Here is a 27,960-nt window from a genome sequence, read left to right as displayed (position 1 = left end):
AGCCAATGTTTCTTGTAAGGGCAATGGTTGTGTTGAAGGGTACATTAGTATTCAGCCACAGTGGAGATAAATCTGCATTGATGGGCGAACCAGGCATCTGACTAGTGTGTGAAGGTGTGCACCATATGCATGTGGTCAGTGTGAATGAAAAGGGCGTAACTTCCAAGAAGTGGTAAAAGTGACTGACGGCCAAATGCACTGCCAGCCATTTGTTTTACAAGGTATAGTAGCCAGATTCAGCATTGGACAATCTCCTACTAAAGAACACAAATGGGTGGGGTGAGAAGTTTACCACCTGCTTGATGACTGCCTCAATAGCAACATCACTGGCGTGGAGAAGAGGAGAGATGCATTTGGCTCGGGTAAAGTAAGAGCAGCAGTAGTTGATAGGGTATTCATTGTGTTGCAGAAGGCCATTTCTTGAAGGTCTTAGGCTTACCCTTGAGGGAGGGGTAGAGGGGGGCAAGAGTGGTGGCGATGGCTGACAGGAAACTGTGATCATAGTTAATCATCCCCAAGAATTCTTGCAGTACTTTGATGGACGAGTGTAGGGAAAGTTCTAAATTGCTGATACATTCTCAGGGAGAGGTGGACTCTTTCAGGAGTGATGCAGTGCCCCAAGAACGATACTACTTTGACGCCAAAGGTACACTAGTCATACCAGACTACAAAGAATGTTCTGTTGTAGGCGGTCGAGCATGATGCAGAGATGATGTAGGTGTTCCTCTTTGGAGGAAAAGAACACTTGTATGTCATCCGTATAACATACTCAGAATGGGAGGTTCCCTAAGATACCGTCCATGAGACGTTAAAAAGTGGCCCTGGCATTACCTAGGCCAAAACAGGAGTAATTGAAGGTTTATGTACCGAAGGGGATGGTGATGGCTGTCTTGGGGACGTCTAATGGTTCATGGGCACCTGTTAATACCCCTTCAGGAGGGCGAGTGGAGAAAACCTTCACTTTGTGCAAGTAGGTGGTCACGTCGGCTATGTTTGGCAGGGTGTACTGATCTGGTTCTGTCTGCACGTTCTGGCGCCTGTAATCCACACACTGATGTAGAGCGATCTTTCTTGAGGTCGATGTGCGAGGGTGACAACCATGGGTTTGAGGTCTTTAGGCAAAGACCCTTTTCTTCCATTTCAGTAAACGTTTGTGTTAAGCGGTTGCCAAACCATCCAGTGCCAGATGTCTGAATCAGGCAAACACTGGGGGCCCCGTTGTCTTGGTATGGTGATAAATGCTGTGTTTCACAGGAGCTATGAGCGTTTAACGAAGTTCTGGATGGAAAACTTAAGGGTACAACGTGAGCAGGTGGGCGTAGGCATCCGTGGGTACGCTGTGTGGAGAGAGGTACGAGTGGGCGGGTTAGGGAGGTGTTGATTAGCACAAAGCCGCGTTGATTAAGTCGGTGAGCTACATTGACCATGAGATGGAAATGCATTGAAATATCAACACACAGGATTTGCAATGGGACGTCAGTATCGACTAACTTCCAAATATATTTGGCCCATCCAAATGATAACGTGAGGGTTTCATAATCGTAGGTGGGTATCGCAGATCCATTGGCAGCTACCAGGCAGATCTGGCCACAGATAGATCTTAGGTCATGGAGGACCCCATTGAATTTTGGAGATGATCTGGATCTGGATTTTAGATTCAAATTTGCATTTTTCGCCATAATAAAGATAACGTCAAAACTACTAGACGAATTTTGACAATTTTCACCACAGGTATCTTAGTTCATGGACGACACCATTCAATTTTGGAGAGTGGATCCGAACTTTAAATCCGGATTTGCATTTTTCGCCATTTTAAGGATAACGTCAAAACAAATTGAAGGATTTTTACGAAATTTCTACCACAGATATATCTTGTGCCATGAAGGACTCCATTAACCTTGGCGGAGGTCAAAAATCTGATTGTTCATTTTTCATTTACATTCCCCATTACACAATTATAAGACGATATAACTTACTCATGTTACTGTTTACTATATTTTCGTTAGTGTTATTTTTTTTCCTAAATTGGTAATTATACTGAAACTTTATGGTCTTGTATTCCCTCCATGTATTTCAAGTTTTTAACAGACTCCACTTTCTTTCCTTTTTTACGCTTTGTTTTCCACTTTTCTAGTCTCCTCATCGAACCAAGATCTGTTCTTTAACAGTTATGGCCTCTTCCTTAAATGGTCACATGTTAGCATATTCATTTCTATTCACCCTTTTGTATAGGTATCAAGAAATCTCAAAAAAAAAGAAAAAAAATATACCATTTGATCTCTCCCTCGATCATATATTAAAACTTAAGTAAGGTTACTTAAACTGTTAACACTTCTCGTGTTACAATGCTTCGAGGTCCCCATGAGTGAAAGACATCAAGACTGTTATGGTTTCTTCTAAAAGATAAATTTTACTAATTTGACATTTAGATTTCTTGTGATAGGAGTATTTTTGCTCATTAAGGCCGTTATCCAGGTAGTAAATGTAGACTTTGTCTAGCAGCAGCGATGTGAAGAAAAGGAAAATGATGAGCAGTCCCGGTGTATGTAATGTGTCGTCTGTTGATACACGAAAAAATTTTTAGGTGAAGGTTATACTGCGAATCTTTAAGAATGTTTTGAGCTTCCGCAATGAAGTTCGATGGGCAGTTCGGCTGTCCAAGTGTCCTCCAGAATTTAAGGTTATATTTTAGGAAGGGAGAAACATTCCATTTATTATAGTGAAGGATGAGGTAGCTATTGGTTTTTTAACAGAAATGTCTTTGAGAATATTGTAATGGAAAACCAAAGGAACCGTATGGTGTACGTACAAAGGTAATTATTTTTACCCCCTTCTTACTTTCTTGGACCCAAAAGATGTTTTACTTGACGAGCTATTTATATGGGCAAAGCGCAGAGAGTTGAATTTGATGGTGATTTTGTCTATAACAATTAATTACTCTTAGTAGGGCTCCTCCATGAGAGAGAGAGAGTATTTATCAAGTGCTTAGGAAGTGCCCAAATGAGCATCGCTGTCGATTTTGTGGTAAATCCCACGAGTCGAGTGTAAGCGGTGATAAAATAAAGGAAGAGGAAAAAAGGCGAACGAAACTGTCGTTGTGGGGTCGCTCATAATGCTAACTCTAAGACTGCGTCCCCGAAGGCCCAAAAGTGATCGTTCGCAAAGACAAATAATGAACATCTAAGAAACGATAGTTCTGCTTTTATTCATAATCAGGTTCCGGTGGTTTGTGAAAGTTTCTCTGAAAGGTGTATGGAACAACTAAACCAAAGTTCGGTCAAGAATAAATCTTGTGAGGAGACTCGAGTTCAATGTAATAACTTTTCCTCAGAATCTCCTGAAGAGATCGAAGAACTTAAACAGGCCACGTTAAGTATTAAGTATACTATGGATTGTACATATTTGCAAAATAGGAAGATTGTTCTTAATTAAAGAGTAATTATAACAGGGATGTATTTGGTTTAATCTATTCCTGATGAAACTGGGGACTTTACTAGGTTTATTATAGGAAAATTATAACTAGGGTTAAGCATTAGCTAATTATAATCTTGTGAAATAGTCCTATATGGTTTGTATGATTTCACTTAGTGTAAATTCAAATTTTTTTTTGCAGAAAATTCATTTGTAAAAGCTAGTTGTAATTTCATGGTTATTTTTTTGGTGGTGTGGGCGGTGTGTAAATCATTACCGGGGTTTTACTTTTGTACTTCGCATTTCTTCATTTTTGTAAATAGAGAATAAAGTGGACTGTCTATCAAGACTAACAGCTTCTTTTGACGCCTTTTTACCTTAACCAACTTCGTTGTAATGTTTATGTTTTGATAGGCGCTTATATATTTGTTTGTATGTCTGTCTGTTTGATTGTGATTCACACAACTCAAATACTATTTGACCGTATCTCACGAAATTTGGTGGGATGGTTGTGTTAAAAGTCAAGGCCAAGGTGACGAAAAGGTCCAAAGCGTCTTTTTGCCATATCGTGGCCAAATTTTTATCCAATTTGCATGAAATTAGTGCAAAAATGTACATTATGCAATTGCCTATGTTGTGATATATATAATAGTGATGTCCTTACCTTGTTATCGGTAAGTGGTCAAAGGTTAATGTGGTTAATGAACTTGCAGAAAGTGCGGGTTTTATAATTAAGTACCTATTGTTATCCGACTTGTCTGTATAAAAATGCATCAAATTCGGTGAGATGTTTGGTTATCTTCCAAGGACGATTTGAAAAGATCTAGAGAATGATTGGGTCAAAACTAAAGGTCATGAAAATTTAAGTTTTTAGGTCATGATGACAAATTTAGATGACATGTGTTTTGGGATAAACATAATGTTTCTTGCCGACAAAAGTGGCGGTGGCAAAGGTATGCGTTCTACAGAGTCCCTGTTCTAGTTATATCAATAAATTGTCTGAATTTGGATTTAAATTGGTAAATATACTTTCTTGGGATAATTTTACCTTTGTCAACTTCGCTGGAAGCAAATGTCTCTTGTGATATTGTGATTCGAATATCTCAAAAGCTATTTGACAGAATCTAATGAAATTTGGCGGGATGATTAACCATGAGCCAAAGAGAATTTGGATAGATTTTGGGACGGATTGGGTAAAAAGTCAAGGTCAAGGTCACGAAAAGGTCAAAAACGTCTTTTGCCGTATCGTTGCCAATTTTTATATGATTTTAGAGGGAACTAGTGCCAAAATATACATAATTCAATTGCCTATCTTGTGATATACAACATGATATAGTGATGTCATTACCGTAGTTCATTTATGTTTGTATGTTTGTTTGTGATTTTCATAACTCGGAAAGTATTTAACCAAATCTCATGAAATTATGTTGAATGATTTGCCATGATCCAAGGACAATTGATTAGATTTGCGGAGTGATTGGGCCAAAGGTCAAGGTTAAGGTAACGAAAGGGTTAAAAGCGTCCTTTTATCTATATCGTGGTTAATCTTTATTTGATTTGCATGAAATTTGCAAAAAGTGCAGGTTTCGTCATTATGTGGCCATTATCCGATTTGTTTGCGTAACCATGGTAACAAATGTGGCGTTGGCAAAGGTATGCGCTCTACCGAGTGCCCGTTCTAGTTGAATTTTGTCTGTATTGATGATTTCGTCAGAAGGAAAGGCCAAAAGTGAGCAAAAGGCTCAGGAAAAAATATAAGTCCGTAATATTTATTTGAACTTCAATTAAGTAACTTCCCCTTGATAATAACAACAAACCTGTCTTCTCTGTCTTATTTTTTATAATAAATATGGCTGTTCTTTTAATATCATTACACAACTTATACAAGACCTTTAAGGTAGAGAGAGAGAGAGAGAGAGAGAGAGAGAGAGAGAGAGAGAGAGAGAGAGAGAGAGAGAGAACTTCACATGATGGCGAACCTCAACAATTCTTCAAGTCTAAGGGACTAATATAGGGAAAGACCCTTGGTACGGAAGAATGAACAGAAAAATAAATTATTAGAAATAATATAACAATATGAACATGATTATAGGCACAAATGAATTTGAAATCATTGTTATTTTCCGATCGGAAACTGTAACATGTCTTTTGGAACATCAGAGAATTATTAGTTGAATAATTGGTTAAGTTTAAAATATATGAAAAATTTGACATGAATATTTTACATGATATCTAATGCGATATTTAGATCAACAAATACTGTCTATCTCATAGTGAATTTTGTATTCGAAAGGATACAATGAGTGTTTTTTTTTTTTTGTCTTTATTTTTACGTATCGGGTTTTCCTTTAAGATAATGAATTGTTTTCTTATTAGATATTGAATATATGGTTTTTTCATAGTTAATTATGTAGCCAACAGATATCGCTGGTTTTCCAAGAGGTGGCGTAACATCTTTTGAAAGTAACTGCATTCTTGAAGAATCCTTGTAAGTCTCTCGACCAATCAGGAGTAGTTTTCTCCTTCTTTTTCTCTGATTGGTTGAAACTTGGAAGAAAGCCGGCAAGACGTAACTGTAAACGGTAAGTAATCGGGAAGCAATGTCAGTGCGTGTTGGGGTCGAGACATATACACACCTTGGTTTAGCTACACAAGTCATTTGTAAACCGTGTTTGAATATTACTTCACGATCTGCGGTTCCTGTAAAGGTCGCCATCTTATGGGCTTGTGCTATGACGGTAAGCTTGATTTTTCCAAATTTGTTGTTCAGGGTTTTGTGAGTTAGTTTGTGTTGGAATGTTTTTTTGGCAATTGATTAGCAGTTTTGTATAGGGATGTTTTGATGTTATCTATATCTGGAAGACATAGCCAGGATTCGTAATTGTTGGAAGATGCCGGTTAACCTCAAAAGTAGTTTGTTCCGTAACCGAAATACAAACCACGCTATTTACAAAGGGTTATTACTTTTAGCGTAGCTGAAATGGCGAGCCATTAGAATTTAACGAGGGTGTATTACCCCCGCGCTAGTTAGCGGGGGGGTAGGGGAGTGGTAGCTAGCTACCCCTCCTCCCCCTCACACACAGGTGAATACTCACTTTCACTTTTGGCTCGGACTGTGACAGACGTCTCTGTCTTGGTCCTCGCTTGGCAGCCATTGTCTGTTTTGTCTTTACTTAATCGCTTACTTTTCTTTTACTCAATATATATGTAAACATGTTTTCATGTTTGTATATATATTTGAGTATAGAAATAAGTAAGTTTCCTTTTCAGATGTGTGTGTGTAGTGTACGATATCTACGTGGAGGCCTCGGCAGTTAGGCCACCACGGCCTAATTTTATGGGTTGCGATCGAGTTTGACTTCGGTCTTTCTCTCTCTCTCTCTCTTGAGGTCGTTCACCCTTTTACTATGTTTTACTACGCCCTTGTAGCTTCCTTCCCGTGTGGGTGGGGTTGCTACGCCGTACATTTTGTCTCAATTAGTTTATGAATCTAATTGTAGTTGTTAATTTTTCAGCTTGTAGAACGATTCCTTTCGGGGTTTTCGTTTTTTTCTTTAGTGTTCATTCATTTTTAAATTACATAATTACATAGTTACATAATTATAATTGTTATAATTCTGTTTTGGTTACAGCTCTCCTTCCGCGAGTGTAAGTGGTTGTGAGGGCACGTGCCTGTTGTGTAATTCTTGTTCCTTTTCCTCGGGATTCCTCTTCGGAGCCTTCCCGGGGGAATGAATGTGTACTAATATTATTTGTTTTTTTTTTTTTACAGTTACCGATCTAGTTCGTTTCTGTAACATAGCAACGGTGTGAGCTGTCTGGTTGAGTCCTGGGGATTCGGCTGTTGCTGCCTCCCCCCTTGTATTGTCGTCAGGGGCGTGTCTCCTTCTACTGGTAGTACTCCCGTGTCGACGGACAGCCCTCCAGTTCATTTTAGAACAGTCAGGAGGCTTGCCTCCTTGGGCGGATAACTTTCCTTCCGAGGGAAGTTTTTTCCTGTCCAGGCTTGAGCTTTTCCTCTTTTGGGGGGTTCTTCTCTTGCCTTTTTTTCGTGCGACTATGCTCTTGGTGCTGAGCGGTCGCACCTGCAGTTTCGCTCAAGGGGCTGGGCAACTGCAGGAGCTCCTCTTCGGAGGATTGCTCCTTTTAGGTCACTGGCTGACCAGTCTCTTCCACGAAGTGTTTCTCTTTCGTTCGCGAGAGAGTACACTCATAGAGACTCCTCTTCGGAGGTTTCTTCTGTTGCTGTTGCTGTTGGCCTCCCTCGCCGTAAGGCCCACCGTCCGCCTCGTCGTAAGGGCCTCTCATCTCCCTATAAGGGTGCTTGAGGCGCCTTTTTGAATCTCCGTTTGCAGCCTACAACTTCTTTTTCTCGATCTTCCGTCTTGGTGCAGATGGACAGCAGTCTAATCTCGTCTTCCGACGGGCAACGGTCTTCACGACGGGCAACGGTCTTCCCGACGGACAACGGTCTTCCGACGGACATCAGTCTCCCGGCGGACAACGATCCCTTCGGGGCAAAGGGTTGCCCCCACGGGGGTTCTTCCCTTGCGTGTCAGGGTTTCCCTGCGCGCCCTTCTGTTCGTCAGCGCTCTCCTGTTCGTCAGCGCTTTCAAGATGATCTTCCCTGCGGTTCCTGTTACGTGCCCTGTGCGCCCACGTTCGCCCTCGCGATCTAGAACTTCGGTTCAGGTCGGGGTCAAGGACTCTTCTTTGCGCAGGCTTCCACGCGTAGCCTTCTGCTCGTCAGCGATCATCAGCTCGTCAGCGATCATCAGCTCGCCAGCGATCGTCAGCTCGTCAGCGATCATCAGCTCGCCAGCGATCTCCGGATCGCCCACGTGTGTTACAGCTGGCACGCCAACGTTCTCCAACACTTCTGAAGGAACATGGTTCGCCAGCTACTAGCTCAACTGCGGATGCTGATCGCCATCGCGCGACCCTCAACTGCAGATGCTGATCGCCATCGCGCGACCCTCAACTGCAGATGCTGATCGCCATCGCGCGACCCTCAACTGCGGATGCTGATCGCCATCGCGCGACCCTCAACTGCGGATGCTGATCGCCATCGCGCGACCCTCAACTGCGGATGCTGATCGCCATCGCGCGACCCTCAACTGTGGATGCTGATCGCCATCGCGCGACCCTCAACTGCGGATGCTGCTCGCCATCGCACAACCCTGAACGATTGCCCGCTTACGCATGCTGCTCCTCATCGCACCACCCTGAACGATCGCCCTCCTGCAGATGCTGATCACCATCGCACCCTTTCACGCGATCATTCACCTGCGCATGCTGCTCGCCATCGCACAACCCTGAACGATTGCCCGCTTTCGCATGCTGCTCCTCATCGCACAACCCTGAACGATCGCCCTCTTGCAGATGCTGATCACCATCGCACCCTTTCACGCGATCATTCACCTGCGCATGCTGCTCGCCATCGCACAACCCTGAACGATTGCCCGCTTTCGCATGCTGCTCCTCATCGCACAACCCTGAACGATCGCCCTCTTGCAGATGCTGATCACCATCGCACCGAATCACGCGATCATTCACCTACACATGCTGCTCGCCATCGCTTACCGCCAGCGATCTTCTTCACCTACGCGGCAGCACGATCCCTCGCCGTCACGCCCATTCGCCTGCGCGCCTGCGCGATCGCTCGCCTGCGCGCCCGCGCGATCGCTCGCCTGCGCGCCCGCGCGATCGCTCGCCTGCGCGCCCGCGCGATCGCTCGCCTGCGCGCCCGCGCGATCGCTCGCCTGCGCGCCCGCGCGATCGCTCGCCTGCGCGCCCGCGCGATCGCTCGCCTGCGCGCCCGCGCGATCGCTCGCCTGCGTGCCCTCGCGACCGCTCGCCTGCGCGCCCGCGCGACCATTCGCCTTTGCGCGACCGTTCGCCCTCGCGCGACCATAGTTCGCGGCGAATTCCACAGCCGGTGGTAGCAGCAGGGACGCGTGCTCCTAGGCGGCACTCGGGATCACCTCCATCCAAGCACAGGTTGGTAGTGCAGGACGAAGACAGGTCAGTACAGCATTCTTCCCACCTTCTTTTCAGGCAGGAACCGTCGTGTCCTCTCCAAAGGATCGCCCGATCCCTTTCACCTTAGCGAGGATTTCGGACTCTGTGTCCTTGGAGCAGCAGACATGGTTTGATCCGCTGGCACGGGCGTTAATGAGGGTTATGAAACCAGCACTCACCGGCCAGGGTAACAAACCAGCGGCTGTCTCTCCTACGCTGAAGAGAAAGAGAGGAGTGGACTTCGTGGTGACTTCCCCCAGGGCGAAGTTGGTTCCCAAGAGGTCGGTCTCGAGGGTCCCCTCTCCTGCACGAGTACTCTCTCCTTCTCCCGCCCTGGAAGGATTTTTGGCGGGGGGGCTTTCCGTTGAAGATTTCTCCATCGGACAAGGGGTGACTGCTTACCTCTTCCTCTGGGAGCTTACCAGGTTCTTTCCCTCCTCGGTTACGGCCCGAGGTTTGGTTCAAGGAAGCTACAGGAAGATCAAGGGTACTTTCCTCCTCTCGAGCTCAGGCACCTTGGCCTTTCGTCGTTAAGTATCTACTTGCGGACAAGCTCGATGTTGTACCATCTGGACGCACTGACTGAAGGCTTCCTTCGGGTGTCTCATCTGTGGAGGTCAACGACCTCAGACACCCTTCCATCCTTGAGAAGAGTTTTGTCTTTGCCCAAGGACAGAGACTTAAACATCTGCTGTGCTGAGTAAATCGACTTCCGGTTTCACTCCTCCAAGGCGCTTTCTTCCAGACTCTGCAGGGCTCCAGCTCCCTTTTCTTTCAACCACGTCGGCCTAAGTTATCGGCTACGACAACTGGGACAAGGTGTCCAATTGCAGTTTCCTCCTGTCAGGAACAGATGGCACGGAAGACTCCCCCGGGGGGGCATAGTCCTAAAAGGAGTTCACGAACTCTAGGATTGCAGTTTTTTTTTTTTCGCTGGGAGGATGCTTAAGGTTACTCATCCGAATGACAGCTTCCCGATGCCCATTCCCGCACAATCTCTGTGAGTAGCCAAGGATATCGCGCCTGCCGTCTCTGTCAGCGAATTCAGTGTCTCTGAACCTCTATGCCATAGCATCAGCAGAGTTGCCCGGTTGGGCAGAATGATCCATACCTTAGGCGAAGGTCTTCCTTAGGATCATCGACGGCTTCACCCCCGGCCCCCTCAGTCGATCCTTTCTTGTAAGGAAGGATCTGAGAGGGGATGTCCATAGTCGACCTCTCAGCCCTGATCAAGTTTGTCGAACAAACTTCGGCCAGCGTAGACCAGCAGAATCGATCAGACTGGTAACGAGGCGACAGGACTCCTTTAACCCTGGATCGGAAGGACGGGTACTTTCAGTTTCCATTCCATCCATCTTCCAGGGTGCTCGTCGAATTCAGCCTAAACTGCAAGTATTCCTGCTTATGATGCAGTGTGGTTATCCCGCCGTGGCATAGCAGGTTTGTTTCCCCAGAGAACTCTCCCTGCCTTCCTCTTGGCCGCTCAGGTGCAGACTTCCGCCTCCTCTGCTGTTTGGAGGGCTGGTCAACTCCGGTAGGCTCGGGTTTCGACCTTCTTCAGCGCCGGGAAAAGCTTCCGAATGCTGACCATGAGTGTGGGCTCATGGTATTTTGCTTGGAGCCTTCTCTTCCTCTGCCTCAACATCTGAAGTATCTGGCCATGATATTGAGTCAACCGCCTTACCACGTTGGAAACCCCGCTTCTCGTCCGTCCAGCGAGGTTAAGCAACGTCGGTACTTGGATGGGTGACCACCTGGGGACGCCAGATTCTGTTACCACATCCTCCGAGCCTTCCTTTCGGTTGACTGTGGCAAGACTGAGGAGAGTCGCAGTACCTGTTCTCAGTCAAGCAGAGTTTTCAGCCCTACCTTGGAACGTTTCCTAGTTCTTCTTTCCTCATTGACCCGTTTATAGTCCGAACGGTCGCCTCAGGATAAGTTCCATGTGGGGCGATCCAAGTTCCGGTGGCTTCAGGCAATGTTTAACCGGACTCCCTGGCCCTATGGGACCAGCGGAACTATTAAACCTGCAATGGGTGTTGACCTATGGAGCCTCTTGATGGTAGTGGATATTCTCGTCCTTTCCCCACATTCTTGATGCGGTTCTCGGACTCGTCAAAGGAAAGGGGGGGGGGCATGTTCCGGTCCAGGCCTATGGTCGAGACCTGAAGGATACCTCTCCATCATTCAGGCAGGCTTAAGGGCCTTAGTCTGGCCCCTCTTCAGATCCTACCGCTCCTGCCAAGTCGCCCCGTTGCGTGTCGACTTCATTCTAACCAGCAGGGGACGCATTTTCACACCTTCACATCTTGCAGTAGAGATACCGGGATGATTGAGATTCTCTCAATTCCACCATCGGCTCTCTCATTCCAGGCAGGGGAATGTTTCTCTCAGACTATCCGAGCAGAGCCTCATAGAGAGAGTGTACCTAAGGGTCTTTGACCTTGGGTAACCAGCAAGTGCTGGTCTGGGGGACCTGATCGCGACAGCTTGGAACCTCAAGCTTCCGCTGGTTTTCCCCCCAGTCTCAGACCCCGAGACTCTGGCAAGATGCATTCCGGTGATGGTGGGACAACTTCGACGCCTGCGTCTTCCCTCCTTTTTGTCTGCGGACAATGGGTCTCAACAAAACCAGGTTGTTTGTCAACCTTTCAATGGGAGAGCTCCACTGGGACTATGCGCAGAACGGTTTCTGGACCCTCTGCTTCCCCTGACGGAACTCCCGGGAGAGCTTCTCCCACGGCGCAGACTACTCAAGCAACCACACTGCGACATCTCTCCCGAACCGGGGCGTCGCTTCGGCTTCATGCCTGGAGACACTACGCTTCCTCCTCTAGAAGAGACAACCCGCTACAGTCGCGGTACGGAGGTCGCGTCATCTGCGATAGTCATCCACAGGGGTCTCCCAGGCAAAGTGAAGAGTCTAAGGTGGTTGGTGCCGTGGGAGATATACCTCTTCCCGTGAGGCCTCTTCTCCAGCAATAACGGTCTTATTGCCTTTCGGCGGGAGGAAACTCCTTTCCGCTCTTGGCAATGAAGCCTGTCGCTCAGCCTTTCCCTGACCTTCAGGCTTAAAGGAATAACTTTTTCCTGCCCGCTGGATCTATCCTCGCTCATGCGAAGCTACGATCGTCCCTGCCCTAGTCGGAGGAAGACCTCCAACTTGGAGCATGGCTCGGACTTTTAGTCCTTTAAGAGATCTTCTCAAGACCCTTTTATGACAGGCCTCGGATTGTATTCCGCCTTGGGTCTTCTGCTCACTCTGGCCACGGCCAGTGTGTAAGCAATCTTCTTGGTCTCTTACTACTCCCCCCCTTTCTAAGGAAGAGGGGAAGGCAACATTCAGGCTCGCTCCTGAGTTGTTGGCTAGACTCAGAATCTGAGGGTCCCGACCCTTCGGTCCGATTCATTCAAGATTTTGAGTCTCCATTCTGTGTCTGATGTCCCAAGACCTTCTCTTTCTTGCCAGTACAGGAATCGAGAGGTTAGCGCTGGGAACAGCTGCAGTTTGGCCTCAGTTGCAGCCGATTTGGGAACACAAGGAGGACATGGGGGGAGAGTCACCAGTATACCTCTTCAGCCCGGACTCAAGGACATTCATCTCGACCTGTCTTCAGACCCTCCCCCGTCACGTCGCCCTACAGCACGTTGTTGGATACATCGCAACGTCCCTCGCCTTCGAGTAATACTACTCTGTGACGCAGGTGCTACAAGCTGGAGTCTGGAAGCGTCTGATGGCCTTCGCAGCCCGCTTCCTGCAGGGCGTGACCCACAGGAGTCTCGATACGTTTTCTATCGCTCTGTGGTGGCTACACAACAGCTGGTCTAACCTCAGGCTCCTTTTTGGACAGGTAGCAGAAGGTTGAGGGCATTGTTATCAGGTTTTAGTCTGCATGAACGAAAGAAGTATGTCTGGCCCTTACTTCTTTCTTCATCATCCCCTCTACGGGGAAGCAGCATCCTGGTCTCTGCATAGCTGACCTCGAACCTCTGCAGGTAAACCATGCTTCCTTGTGTTCCGAGTATTGAGTCAATACTGTCGCGTCCCCCATACCCTGACGAGGTGGTATTGGGAACGTCCTAACCCAGAGTTCCTTCTGGAACTCCAGGTCAACTGCCTAGGACGGGTCACACTTCTTCCTTCACACACAAGCTTACGTAGGCCACATGGTTCCTTGCGGTGCAAGGAACTTGTGAGGTGCAGGGACTCCTTTTCTCGAGTGCGACTCACTCGGATTCTGAGTCCCCGGGTAAAGCCAAAGCCAGTATGGCTGGGGACTTTCCACCCTTCCTAAGGGATAAGTCACCCTTTGTAAATAGCGTGGTTTGTATTTCGGTTACGGAACAAATGACAAATTCGAAGATAATTTGTATTTTTCCTAACCATACAAACCTTAGCTATTTACACATATTTGCCCGCCAGCCCTGTCCCCCAAGACAAGTCCTACCTCTAAGTGAAAGTGAGTATTCACCTGTGTGTGAGGGGGAGGAGGGGTAGCTAGCTACCACTCCCCTACCCCCCCGCTAACTAGCGCGGGGGTAATACACCCTCGTTAAATTCTAATGGCTCGCCATTTCAGCTACGCTAAAAGTAATAACCCTTTGTAAATAGCTAAGGTTTGTATGGTTAGGAAAAATACAAATTATCTTCGAATTTGTCATGTTTAGTAACGAACGAATTAGTTTTTCTATCAACCAAAGGCGAGATATACAATTTAGTTTTACCATAATATCAATTTTAATCAAATTTAATGAAATTCCTACTATCGGACCTTTTTACCCGGCTTAATGTCTCGAATCGGCCAAGGTCTTAATGGCTAAACCCTTCACGTTCTGAACGTAGGACTTTTACTTATTTAGTAAGCATATTTCTTTGGGTAATCATTAGAAACCGCTAATCTTATAATGCTTTAAATCAGTAAAATTTTTGGTGTTGAGTATTTAGTCCAACACATTAAAACATAAAATTCTTGTATCGTAATTTTTAGTATTCTATATTTGAAGTGTTTGGCACATCTTGTGAACTTTAATTCGGTAACATTCGGTGCACTGAAAACCTTTAAAGTAATTTCTCGTTAAAATTGATAGGATTTTCGAAAGGAGTTTACTGGATAGGTTTTTAAATTTAAATATAACCTATGCGTATTTTTTTCTAGTAATTTAGTGTCTTTAATTATTAGCGTAAATTTTACGGTTCGTTATTTTTTGGGGTTTATTGTGATTTTATTAGTAAATTTTGCTTTGTTTTCTAACCAATTTCAAAATCTAAGATCGAGGTCTTGAGTAACTATTCAATTTCCATAGATTTTGAAACCAATTTTTTAGGTTTTCTATCCCACCTGAGTAGCGATCAGACCTTAAGTTTTATTTAGGTTAAATATTTAGATTTTGGATAACTGGTAAATCTAGCAAGTGCAAAGATGCCTGTACAGCTTCTATAAGAGTTAAGTTACAAAATGGAGATAGGTAAAATTTTGTATTTTGGTGGCAAAATTTAAGATTCTTCGACGTTTAACAGCTATGGTTGATAAAATTTTCTGATTGCAGGCGTATTAGGATGTTTTTAGTTAATATTTGAGCTTATGAAAGTGGCTTTGGTCGTTAAACTTGATATATAAAGGAGTTATAGTATTTGTATTTCAAGTGTTTGTGTGTGTTAAAGCAAACTACTAATAAAATAGTGCTATAGGTTTCTAAGTGGTGAGGTGTTACAGCTAACGACTTGTACAATAGTGCTATAGGTTTTTTTGAGTGATGTGTTAAAGTTAACGACCTAGACAACTCTGCTATAAGAATAGAGGAAAATCGCTTTTGGATCTCATAGATTTAGCCAGGCTCCATTTATCAGTTTTATAGCTCTTAGCGTTAGTCTTTAAAGATTTTGCTTTTAATGTTTCAGGAGATTCAGAATGAATTTTATATAGCCTTTATAGGAAAGTTACTTCTTTCCTGTAGTTCTAAAAGTTTTGAGCTAAACTGGATAGAATATATTTTAGTTTGGATGCACAATCATATAGTGTGTGATGCTAAAAAAGGTTTGAAGTTAGCGAGAGCACAGTGATGCACATTACACAGTATGAGTGTGTGGAATAGCATATTTCTGATTTTGATTTATTCAAGAAAATAGGGCCTTTTGAAGTTGATCGTGATGAGTTTACTATAGCACTTTTAACATTATCCATCTATAATACCGACTATGATTTCTCATTTAAGCGTAGATCCTTACCTTTGATGCTTGAATCTGTGGACTAGTGTTCTTTGTAAATGGCTTTTTATGTTTTATCCTGGACGTGCTTTTCAATCCATGATTTGTCACTAATCTTTCAAGTTGGGGTACATTTAGAAAGTAAATTTCTTTTAAAATCAATTTGCGGTCTGTTTTATAATGGAGCTAATTTTATTTTGTTCAGTGGTACTCTATAAAAAACACACAAGTAGCCCATATAATAAAAATAGCCGGCAAAATGAGACAATTTTATAAAAAGATTAATCTTTCAAAGTTGGCTACTAGAAAGATTTTTTATAAATTTACGTTTTGCCGGCTATTTTTTTTATATATGGAGCTACTTGTGTTTTTTTAATAGTGTATCCCTGAACAAAATACAAATTAGCTCCATTATGAAAATAAAATAGACTGCAAATTGATGATTTGAAAATATTAGTGACAAATCATGGATGAAGTACGTGCAAAAGAAAATGTTTATCTTATCAAGTTTTGTTATTTCCATAATTTCTTTTCAGATCTTCTGCTGTGCCATCCAAGGAGGAAGTTTTATGAGCAATTAAACAAAAATACTATCAACACTTGCGCTTAGAAAGAGAAAAGGGGAAAATAACATATACAAAACTTGTTTTCTGGTTTTATTAATGATAACTTCTGGTATTTTTCTGGTTTTATTAATGATAACTAAGATGAATAAAAATACATAGATAGTGCCCTTATAAAGTCTTTTTCCCACGCATATTGCATAGTTTTTCTTCGTTTTTCCCGTAGACTAACTTATCCTTGAGAGGTTTTTGTGACTGACGCCCGTATCTGAGGGAGAGAGAAATTATATGTTATTACATTAAATAAATCACTGTCAGAAAAGGAATAGGCATAAAAGGTACAAAAATGTAATTGGCTTTATCAGCGTTTGTAGAATAATTAACTCCTTTTGCAAAACTTAGTGTTTGACAGGTTGAAAATAGCAAACGAGCATTTTTACGTATTCATAAGGATGGAATTTTAAAGCTAATGCCCTCTAGGCCAAGTCTTACTTAAAAATTGATATTTTATTACTTCGAAGTATTTTACATGAAAATTATTATACCTAAAATTAAGCTAAAAGCGTGGGGAATCCACCGATCCATATAGAATATAGTTTGTAAAATAAAGTAACTAACCTAACTTCGCATTCCCTTACTAAATATACAATTTATTTTACTTAGAGTATATTTGAAACTTAACACATGGCTCCCCCGCACTTTTATAAGTACATTGTTTATAAGTACATTGTTTATAATGGTTTCCCTAAATGATGTATGCTACATTTAGTTTTCAATTTTGTATTAAAGAAAAAAAAATCAAATTTGCAAATTACTTTCACAGCTAACGAAGACAAAAAGTTAGAAGGCTTTACACTTACATAATACCGATGTCTCAGTTGAACAGGTGAAATGGCTGCAAATTTTTCTTCAATGACATTCCACATATATACCCGAATTATATAGCCTTTCATAGGTTAAGAATTTGAAGATTCCTCTGGTACAATATGCTGTGCTAATCGTTTCCGTATGAGCACCTCTTGCTATTAAGAGAAAGAAAGAGCATTGATGTATCATATCAAGCAAAATCTCTAACTTTCAAATAGAAGTAATTCTAAAGTACCAATTTGCAATGGACTGATTTACATCTAACAATTTTCATACATGCCAAGACGTTTTACATGGGCATGCAACACCAATATACACCAATATATATATAGCCTGTCTAATTATCCTAAGAAAGTATCTTATTATTCAACTTACTTAAACGCCTAAATTCCATTACCAAAGTACCTAATAAACACCACTAATGTATGAAGCTGAAATTTTCACCTCAATAGACTACGGGACATTGAAGAGGATTTTCAATAGTTCTACATATAAAATTGAAAAAGATTTTCAATAGTTTAACATGAAATAACTCAAAAACTGTCCCATTGAGATTAAGCTCCCTGATGGATAGTTGCCAAAGTTGAACCCTAAATCAGAATGCAACAATTTTCAATATAAATAGTCCTCAGCAATTCAAAACTTTACAATAAAAGCTATTAGCTAGAGACTAATTAACTTTAACACGTTTTATTAACCCATTTTATTATATAGCATTTGCATTTAAATTTACCCTATGGCAATCATGTAACCAAAATTCCCCAGGAATCTAAATAGATCAGTCAAGGTCTTACAAGTAAATAACCTCACGTTTTCAGACTAAAATCAGCCTCAAACGCATAAGATAAATATGTCAAGCACAGACTTTTAGAAATATAAGGCTAATACCTGAAAAACATCACAAAAACCAATATTTAAGTGTCAAAATAATCTTCCAAAATCGCTGTTAATTCAAACCGATTCATGTACTGATCAACAGATTTAGAACCAAAACAATTTTAAAAAATTCAAAATCCAAGTCATTTGTGGAAATTAAGAGAAAAATAAGGTTTCCTAATCACATGTCAAATTGCAGGAAAATTATTTCAATGTTAAAATCCTTACAAATTTAACCATCTAAATTACTCTCATGATTTATACCAATCTAAAATGTATTTTATAATATCCAAATGTAAACAAAATTAAGAATTTTGCACGGGAATATTTGATTCCTAAGATTACCAAAGACATGAAATTATAAAGATACATTTATAGAAATATGAAGAGTACTGGGAATGCTAACTACGCTAACTATATACTTGTGAAAAACCATCTAAAACAATAAGACATCCAGATGAAACCTGCCACAAGTAATGTATAAGGAAAAAGTCCATACAAGTGTAAAGGGAAAGCTTTATTATAAAGAAGTGTCTAGAAATTCAGTTGCGGAAGGTCACTAAAACTGCTGGAAAATTATAATTACAAATCTTCAGTCGTGTGTAGGAACGTTAACCAAAATCTCTCGACCCAACCCGCAACTGAAAGAAACCAACCAAAATCAATAATCACAATAGAGTGACCACAGCCTCAAGAAACCAATTGTTTACGAATAAACAAGACCAGAAGAAAACTCAGAACGCTAAAGAAGAAAACTAGGAAAATGCATTACGAATAAGATAGAAAGAACAAAAGACAATGCAATAGGCAGAAAAAAATATGAGTACAGTAAGGTCAGACTAAAATATAACTATTGCTTATAAAAAAAGAAAAAAAAAAGTGCTGAAAGACAAGCTTAGAAGAGACGAGAGCCTATTATGAAAAGAAGATACTACAAAATTACTTTAAAAAAATCAAATGGCAGTAATAATAGGAAAATGGCTATTCAATATATTCTAATATTAAACACCTACAGTAACTTGTAATGTGGACAGTGTTTTTACTACAGACGTTCCTTGAGTTTTACAGGTTTTCGTAGTAATTTGCTTCATTTCCTGGTCATTTCATTCTTGACCTCTCTCTCTCCAAGTCTTTCTTTACTGTTGGCATTTTATCGTTCAGCTTGTTTGTAATTCCTTTCTTTTCCAGTTTCAAACACACCTGGAAGAAAAAGCATATAGTGTACATATTACATCTTGACTAATCGCTTCTTTGTCAAAGGTAGGCCTAATCTACCTGTAAGTATCAAGCAATATTTGTTACACTTAAATCAAAATGTTTATCTTTTTAGATGATTGAAGTTTTTAATAGAAAAAATAATTATGGATTTTCATTAAAAGTTTATTACTAATTCCCCCCTCTCGCTTACCTTTCATAATGTCCTACTACCCATTGAAAAATCGTAGTTTCAACCATTTCTTCTGCATGAAGCTGAACATCTGAAGAATCTGCAAAACAAGTTTTACATGTTCAAAATGTTTTAGGTCATACATATTCATTGTCTTGTTAAGTTTTACACATTCACAATCTCAAATTATACAAATTCACAATCTTACGCGTATCATGCAAGCACTTTCATAAATTGTATCGTTAAATTATCAATCTTTCCTCGAGTGACAGCCAAATATCTAACGAATCAAAATTAATTATTTAAAACTAAAGTAATTTATTAAATCTATAAAACAACATTGCAACTGTTGCTAATCCACTGCATTACAAAGTTTTACAAGGCTGCAAAATTTCCTTTAACTTGAGCTGGGTATCTAATGAATAAATTATTCATTTATTATATGTAATGAATTAGATTGCCCCGTTACTGTACCACCTGATATCTAAGTTGCAGCCAAGTAATTTAGAAATTATATATATAAAAAAAAGACACCGGAAATGACCTCCCCAATTTTAAATCAACACCAAATTTCAATTCCCAATTTGAACAAACTTAAGTTTTCATGTTTTAAAAGTCCAATTTGAGCTTTTCAAAATTTTATTTGCATAATAGCCATAAAGCTAAAAGTTAAAGTAAAGTTTTATCGACCTACCAGTATTGAAGATTTTGGATTTGGGGTCAATTTCCACGTAAATATTCCTTAATTTACTAAACTTCAACTGAATGAAATATTCCTTTTAAAAATTTTAGCGAGTGTTTCATTGATAACATTAAGCTCCTAGATTGATAGTTGCCAAATTTGAACCCTCTGAAATCAAAATGTAACTATTTTCAGTTGAAATCATCCTCACCAATTTGAAAAACTTTGTAATAAAAGCCATTAGCTGGAGCCATTAGCTGGTGTCATTAACTTTAACGCTTTTTATTAACTGATTTTCTTAGATAGCATTTACATCGAAATTTAATCTAAAGCAATCACAATGTCAGATATGATTCCCCAGGAATCTAAATAGGTCAGTAAAGGTCTTAAAGTAAATAACCTCACGTTTTCAGACTAAAATCAGCCTCAAACACACAAGATATATTTTGTCAAGAACACACGTTTAGAAACAAAACTAATACCCTAATAATGTCAAGTCACAAAAACCAAGATGAAAATGTAAAAATAATCTTCCAAAATCGCCGGAAATTTAAACGGGTTCATGTACAGATTAACAAATTTAAAAGCAAAAAATCAAAATCTAAGTCATTTGTGGAAACAAATAAGAAAAATTAGAAGTTTCTTTTCTCTAATGACATGTCAAGTTGCAGGGAAATTATTTCACGTTAATTATTTCCGTTAAAATCCCTAAAAAACTTGACTAAGACACTATCAGGATTTATACCAATCTAAAATATATTTCATAATATCCAAATGTAAGAAAGTAAGAATTTTGCACGAGAAAATTTGATTTATAAGATTACCAAAGATACGAAATTATAAAAAAAAAAACAATTATAGAAATAGGAAGAGTACTGGAAATACAAACTGTAAATGCTTATGAAAAAAACCCATATAAAACAATAGGACATCAAGATGAAGCCTGCCACAAGAAATATGTAAGGGAAAATCCATACAAATCCTGGGAAACTAAGTGTAGAAAGAAAAACTTTATTCTATAGTCTATAGAAATTTATTTGCGAAAGGTCACCAAAACTGCTGGAAAATTATATAACTATTACAAATCTGCACAGTCATGTAGGAACGTTAACCAAAATCTCCCAACCTAAGCAGTAACTGAAAGAAACCAACTAAAATCTCCCAATTTAACCAGTAACAAAGAAACCAACCAAAATCAATAAGTACAATTGCTTAACCACAGCCTCAAGAAACCAAGATATTGCGAAGAGACAAGACCAGAAGAAGAAAACTTAGAAAATGCAGTACGATAAAGATAGAAGGAACAGAAGACAAAAAAAAAAAAAATGGGTACAGCAGGTAAGACTAAAATTTAAATCATTGCTTAAAAAAAAGGGCTGATAGACAAACTCAGAAAAGACAAGAGAGCCTGGTATGAAAAAGATGATATTGCGAAATTACATAAAAAAAAAATCAAATGGCAGTAATAGGAAAATGGCTATTTGATATATTCTAATATTTAAACACCTACAGTAACTTGTAATGTAGACAAAGTATCTTTACTACAGACGTTTATTGATGATGAGTTTTAAAGTTTTTGTCGTATTTTGCATCTTTTCCTGGTCATTTTACTCTGACTTTTCTCCAAGTCTGTCTTTACTGTTGGCATTTTATCGTTCAGCCTGTTTGTAATTCCCTTCTTTTCCAGTTTCAAACACACCTGGAAGAAAAAGCATAAGTGTACATATTGAATCTTGACTAATCGCTTCTTTGTCAAAGGTAGGCCTAATCTACCTAAAGTGTCAAGCAATATTTGTTAAAATATTATATCAAAATATTTTATATCTTTTTGGATGAGATTAAAGTTTTTAATAAAAACAATTATGGATTTTCATGAAAAGTATAATACTAATTCCCCCCTCTCGCTTCCCTTTCATATTAGATATATTGTAATTGTCCCTCTACCCATTGAAAAACCGCAGTTTCAGCCATTTTTTTTTTTGGCATGAAGCTGAACATCTAAAGAATCTGAAAAATAAGTTTATATTCAAAATGTTTTAGGTTATACAAATTCACAATCTTATAAGTTATACACATTCATAGTCTCAAATTATACATATTCACAATCTTACAAGTTATACATATTCACAATCTTACAAGTTATACATATTCACAATCTTGCAAGTTATACATATTCACAATCTTACTGCAAACACTTTCATAAATTGTAGCTTTAGCAGGAAGGGCATTCATAAATAATTTTTCCTTGAGTGAGGCAAATATCTAACTAATCAAAATTAAGAATTCAAAACTCTAAAGTAACTTATTAATCTATAAAACAACAAAAATGCAGCTGTTGCTAATCCACTGCATTACAAAAGGTTTTACAAGGCTGCAAAATTTCCTTTTACTTGAGCCGGGTACTTAATGAATATATTTATTACGTTTATGTTTCGAATGGATTAGATTTCCTTATTGCTGTACCATCTGATATTAAAGTTGCAGCCATGCAAATTAGAAATGCAAAAAAAAAAAAAAAAAAAAAAAAAAAAAAAAAAAAATCACCATGGATCATTTCCCCCAATTTAAAATCAGACCTAATTTTAATTCCAAATTTTAACGAAAACTTAAGTTTTCATGCATTAAAAGATTAATTTGAACTTTTCAAAAATTTTATTTGCATAGTAAACATAAAGCTAAGCAAAGGTCAAGTAAGGTTTTACCTACCTACCAGTATTGAAGATTTTGAATTTAGGGTTAATTCCCACGAAAATATTCTTTTGATTTACCTAACTTCAGCTGAATGAAAGCTTCCTTATAAAACATTTTCCGATTCGTATGCGTCGAGTTCTTCGTCCAAGCTTCAGTACATCGGTCAGTATGGTCATTGAGATCTGGAAAAGAAAATTCATTAGTATTTGCAAATATTTCGGCATTACCAGCGAGATATATGCTAATCCTTTTCATGTTTACCAATGATGTTTTTAAAGTAATAACAGCATTATTGAAATACTAAATTTCTATTACAACTATAATAAATTCTTTTTAGGGAGGCAGATTTGCACATACTCGGAGGGGTGCCCTTTTAGCTCTGAAATGTTTCCTGATCGCTGATTGGTTGGGCAAGATAATTCTAACCAATGAGATAACAGGAAATTTTTCCGAGCTAAAACACCGGAAACTTTTCAGAGCTAAAAGGGCACCGGAAACTTTTCTGAGCTAAAAGGGCACCGGAAACTTTTCCGAGCTAAAAGGGCACTGCTGCGAGTCAGTGCAAATGGGCCTCATTAAAAAAACGGATTTTGAGCAAAGCGAAAAATCTATTTTTGGGCGAGATAGACATGTCGTCCTGATGGAAGTTCCTTTAGGGTAGCTTCCTAGGGTATATTGGACTACGGTGATATTCCCAGAGAATTTTACCTTAAGGTATCCAGAATTCTAACTCCTGGAGTGAATATCCCTAAATAAATCTTAAATTGATATGGCATAATATTAGAGGACGTATTCTTGACACGCCACATAGCTATCTTCACCCCGAACAGCATTAACGCTTCGATGGGTCAAAGTGGCAAGAAAACAAAAATCGAGAATGAAAGGAGAGCCGATCATAAGGTACCTCTCCTATCCCACTTCGAGTGTGTACACGACGACGTCGACAGTGCCATCTTTATTCCTTGTAGCGATACACGAGGGGCTACAGACACTGTATTATAGGGAGGGGTCCATAAGCCCTTTTTAAATTAAAAGGAAGGGCAGGTCCATCAGGACGACATGGCTATCTCACCCAAAAATAGATTTTTCGCTTCGCTCAAAATCAGTTTTTTGGGCTTGGGCCATGTCGTCGTGATGGAAGTTTACCAGAGCATTACTGTATCTGTGGATTCTCAAATGGTGCCATACCCTCAAGAAAGTATTTTCCTGGTCAGCCTAGACCTAGAGACCTATGATGTTACTGTCATACATCATTTCATCTAAGCATGAACTATGTTAGTGCTTCCTGCCCCCTACAAGGAAGAGTCATACTAGACACTTCTAAAAGTCTCGAGGAGTACATATTACCTATGGATGACTAACAGACAAGCCTGTATAGTGGTCTCATCCTATACCTTACAAAGCAAAGTTTGTATAAGAGTCACCGATGCCAGTATGAAATAGACACCTTCCCCGGTGTGTATTCTTATTAATGGACTGGACAAAGGTTAGTATCCGTTCAGGAACAAATTTTGCCTTTCCACCACCATCCCTTTTAGGGTACAAAGTTTATTCTTCCTAAGGAAGGGTTAAAGCGAGTGAATGTTTGCTTGTAGTGAGGAACAATCTTAAAAGATCTTCCATGTTAAAATTATCCATAGTTTTAACTTTAATGCTCAGTACATTTCTAATAAAATGAACGTGGGCGAATAAGACGTAAGGTTCACTAAGAACTAGTTTATTGATAATTAATAAACATAAGTCAATCAACAATTATAAAAATTAAAATGTGGATGAAAAACATTAAAACAAAGAAAACAATAAAACAGAAAATATAGTTTCATCTGAAAAGGAAACATATATGCCACCTTAATCAAATTATTAATAATGTTGTTACAGTCTGCATTACTGTTTATTCACACTAGCGTAAAAAACGCTTGGCACATGTGTCTGCATTATGCCTAGTACACCATAATCTATGGAACAGTTCATAAGGACACGTTAGTGGCCTATCACTCAGTCTGTAATAACAGTCCATGTCTACACACCCACCCTTGAACTAATCGTCCCAATTAATTTTACTGTTCCTCGCAGATTTAATTAAACAGCAGGTTTAAGGACACTACCTGCTGCTACCACAGACCTCTTAAGTTCCTTCACTTGCTTCGCATAGTGTTTGAAGAATACCCTGGATGACTTCCAGCCAGTGTATGAGCGAAAATGTTCAAAATGCATATTTTTAAAGAAATTTATGGAAGAGGCAACTTTCCTCGGATCATGACCTGTGGGTGTACTGTCTGGATCCGCTCTGCGAATGAAATAGGCGAGTTTCGCCCATAGTTGCTTCAGAGATAAATTTGAACCCGAGGTTTCTCCTCTAAACAGCTGTCCTCCCCTAAAGTCTGAAGTTCTATGAAGATAGACCTTTAGGCACTCCACTGGACAGAGATGCATCTTCCTTCAGAGGGCAGATTCTCCAGGGACCCCACCTGTTGGTGGGTAGCTCGTTCTTGGCAAGAAACGTTGGGTCCGGAAAAAGATTCGGTTCCCCCCCTTCTAAGAACTGAACATGGCCTTCCTCTCTCAAGAGGGCAACTATTTCACTAACTCTGGCCCCCGAAGTGAGCGCAAACAGAAATATGAATTTTTGGGTCAAATCCTTTAAAGCGCACTCATTATTCATTATTGAGGCAAAAGGAAGAACCTTATCTAAAGACCATGTAATACTTCTTGGAGGCGCTGATGGTCTGAGCTTAGCACAGGCCTTCGGAATTTTGTTAAAGATGTCAATAGAAAGGTCTTCCTGAAAGGCATATAGTATCTGTCTTGTTAAGGCAGACTTGCACGTTTGTGTTGGCTGCTAAACCTTGCTCATGAAGGTGAATGAAGAACGATAAACAGAAGTCTATCGAGATTTCTTTTGGTTTCTTTGCCTTGACAAAGGACACCCACTTCTTCCATGATGACTCGTATTGTCTTCTGTTAAATTTGGACTTATATTCCTCCAAAAAGTCTATACGGTCTCTTGATAATCCGAATCTTTTTCTCACCGTTAGGGAGAGAAAATCATGAGATGCAGGTTCCGGGTTTTCAATGAATAAACGAAGACAGTCGACTTCTATACTCGCTGAGTCAGAACTGGATCCGGTAGCGGCACAAACTTCAGTCGTAATTCCAATGCCAGAGGGAACCAAACACAGTTCGGCCACTTGTGAGCTACTATTGCCGCTTTCCCTTTTAAAGATCTGTTTGTCAAGGACCTTCAATAGAAGGTTGTGCGCAGAGAACAGGTAAATCTTGGACCACCTGTTCCAGTCGAGGGACATAGCGTCCACTGCTTCCACTAGAGGATCCTCGTACGGGAACACATATCGATGTATTTTCTTGTTGTCTTTCGTCGCAAAGAGGTCTATCTGCAGTTCCGGGACTTGACTCAAGATGAAGGAAAATGATCCTGCGTCTAGGGACCATTCTGACTATTGGTGTGAACCTGGATAGAGCGTCCGCTGTCACGTTGTGGAACCCCTGAAGGTAAACTGCTGACTAGTGCCATCTCTTCTTTTCTGCCAGTCAGAATATGGCCAACATCACTTGGTTGATTTGAGGCGACATCGACCCTTGTCGATTTAGGCATTTCACTATCACTTCGCTGTCTAGAACCAATCTTATGTGGGTCGAGTGGCGAGGAGACACTTTCTTCAGTGTCAGGAGTACTGCCATGGCTTCCAGAAAGTTGATGTGAAATGTCATGAAAAGATTGGACAAAGATCCTTGGACTTTCTTTCGGTTAGAATGGCCTCCCCAGCCTTCCTTTGAGGCATCTGTATGGATAGTAATTGACAGGGGAGGTGGCTGAAGAAGTATCGATTTCTTCAGTTGCTTGGCTTTGGACCACGGCTTGAGAAGCGTTCGCAGTCAAGTCGGTAGTGGTCTCATCAGATCTATTCGCGCGTTTGATGCGCGTTTTCTCCAAACTCTTGTTGCATCCTTAAGCTGTGCTCTTAGCACTGAATCTGTTACCGAAGCAAACTGTAGAGCGCCCAGCACTCTTTCCTGTTCGCGTCTTGATATCCGTTTGGATTCCAGTAGTATCTTGACAGATCCTGCTATTTCTTTCCTTTTCTTCTCAGGGATGGAAAGCCGATATGACTCCCAACCACTGAAACTTCTGAGCTGGAGATAGTCGAGACTTTTTGATGTTGATCTTGAATCCCAGATGTTCCAGGAACTGGATCACTTTCTTGGAGGCTTGCATGCATTCTGTCCTGGATGCTGCCCACACCAGCCAATCATCCAGGTAGGCCACTACTTGGATCCCCTTCAGGCGTAGTTGATGGACGGCTGCGTTCGCAAGCTTTGTGAAAATCCTTGGGGCTATGTGCAGCCCGAATGGTATGGCGCTGAAGGCATAAAGTTTTCTTTTTAGCTTGAACCCTAGGTAGGAGGAGAGAGGACGATTTATTGGAACGTGCCAATAAGCGTCTGACAAGTCTATAGAGACGGTGTATGCCCATTTGGGCAGTAGACTCCTTGTGTGTTGAAGTGTCAGCATCATGAACTTATAGTTCACTATGAACTTGTTGAGTGGCTACAAGTCCAAAATGACTGAGTTTTTCCGAGTCCTTCTTTGGAACACACAACAGCCTTCATTGGAATTTGATGGACTTTACCTTTCGGATTACTCTTTTCTCCAAGAGTTCTCGGACATATTCTTCCAGAACGGGGGTAGTGTTGGAAGAACTGTGGGAATGGAGGTGGAGTACTGCTCTAGCTCCAACCCAGTCCCAGGGATCGAAGGTCCAACGATCCCGAAATAGGTGTAGTCTCCCTCCTACCGGAAGCATCTCACTTCTGTTGCTGTAGAACTGAGGCCTTGCCTCCTTGACTGCGTCCTCCCCTGAATCCCCTTGAAGGGCGACTAGAGGAACCTCTGGCTGCTCCTCTAGCTTTTGGACGAAAGGTTGTCGTCTGCCTTTCGAATGCTGGGTTGAACACTGGTAACGACACACGCTTGAGGTACCAACTGGTACGTGGTTGGAGGTTGTGCCACCATCTGAGGCACCGCGGTTGCAGGAAGATGCTGTTGTTGCTGTCTGTAAGGCTTTGCTGGCCGAGAGGATAGCCTAGGCTTCTTTGTCTTCTTGGGGTGGGGATCCTCATCCGGAGAACACTCTCTTAAGAGTTAGGCCCCACTTGTGGAGAAGGTTCCTATTCTCCGTGGCAGCCTTGTCTACTACCTCTAACTACTTCATTAGGGAAGAGGTCCTTACCCCAGGTA

At 41.0% G+C, this 27,960-nt stretch overlaps 1 protein-coding gene and 1 long non-coding RNA gene across 12 annotated transcripts in view; one reads left to right on the top strand and one right to left on the bottom strand.

The window, feature by feature from the left end:
- The first annotated feature begins 5,820 nt into the window (after positions 1–5,820).
- Positions 5,821–16,283, top strand: LOC137642184 (uncharacterized). Its single transcript, XR_011044666.1, has 2 exons — positions 5,821–6,149; positions 16,174–16,283. It is a non-coding gene; the product is annotated as an uncharacterized lncRNA (long non-coding RNA).
- Positions 16,284–16,368: 85 nt separating this feature from the next.
- The window catches only part of LOC137642644 (uncharacterized), a 121,949-nt gene continuing 110,357 nt past the window's right edge, over positions 16,369–27,960 (bottom strand). For 10 of the 11 annotated variants that reach the window (XM_068375404.1, XM_068375403.1, XM_068375399.1 and 7 more), the window contains 4 exons: positions 22,781–22,885; positions 21,562–21,711; positions 19,352–19,430; positions 17,236–19,143 (listed from right to left, as the gene is read on the bottom strand). In XM_068375404.1, the coding sequence (XP_068231505.1) occupies positions 21,662–21,711; positions 22,781–22,885 (155 nt within the window). In that variant the 3' untranslated portion in view covers positions 17,236–19,143; positions 19,352–19,430; positions 21,562–21,661. The other variant, XM_068375395.1, reaches the window with a different exon arrangement.

Source organism: Palaemon carinicauda, chromosome 6 (assembly GCF_036898095.1).
Source record: "Palaemon carinicauda isolate YSFRI2023 chromosome 6, ASM3689809v2, whole genome shotgun sequence".
NCBI classification, from domain to species: Eukaryota; Metazoa; Arthropoda; class Malacostraca; order Decapoda; family Palaemonidae; genus Palaemon; species Palaemon carinicauda.
Note: the sequence above shows the minus strand (reverse complement) of the source record. Positions and strands in the feature narration are given on the sequence as shown.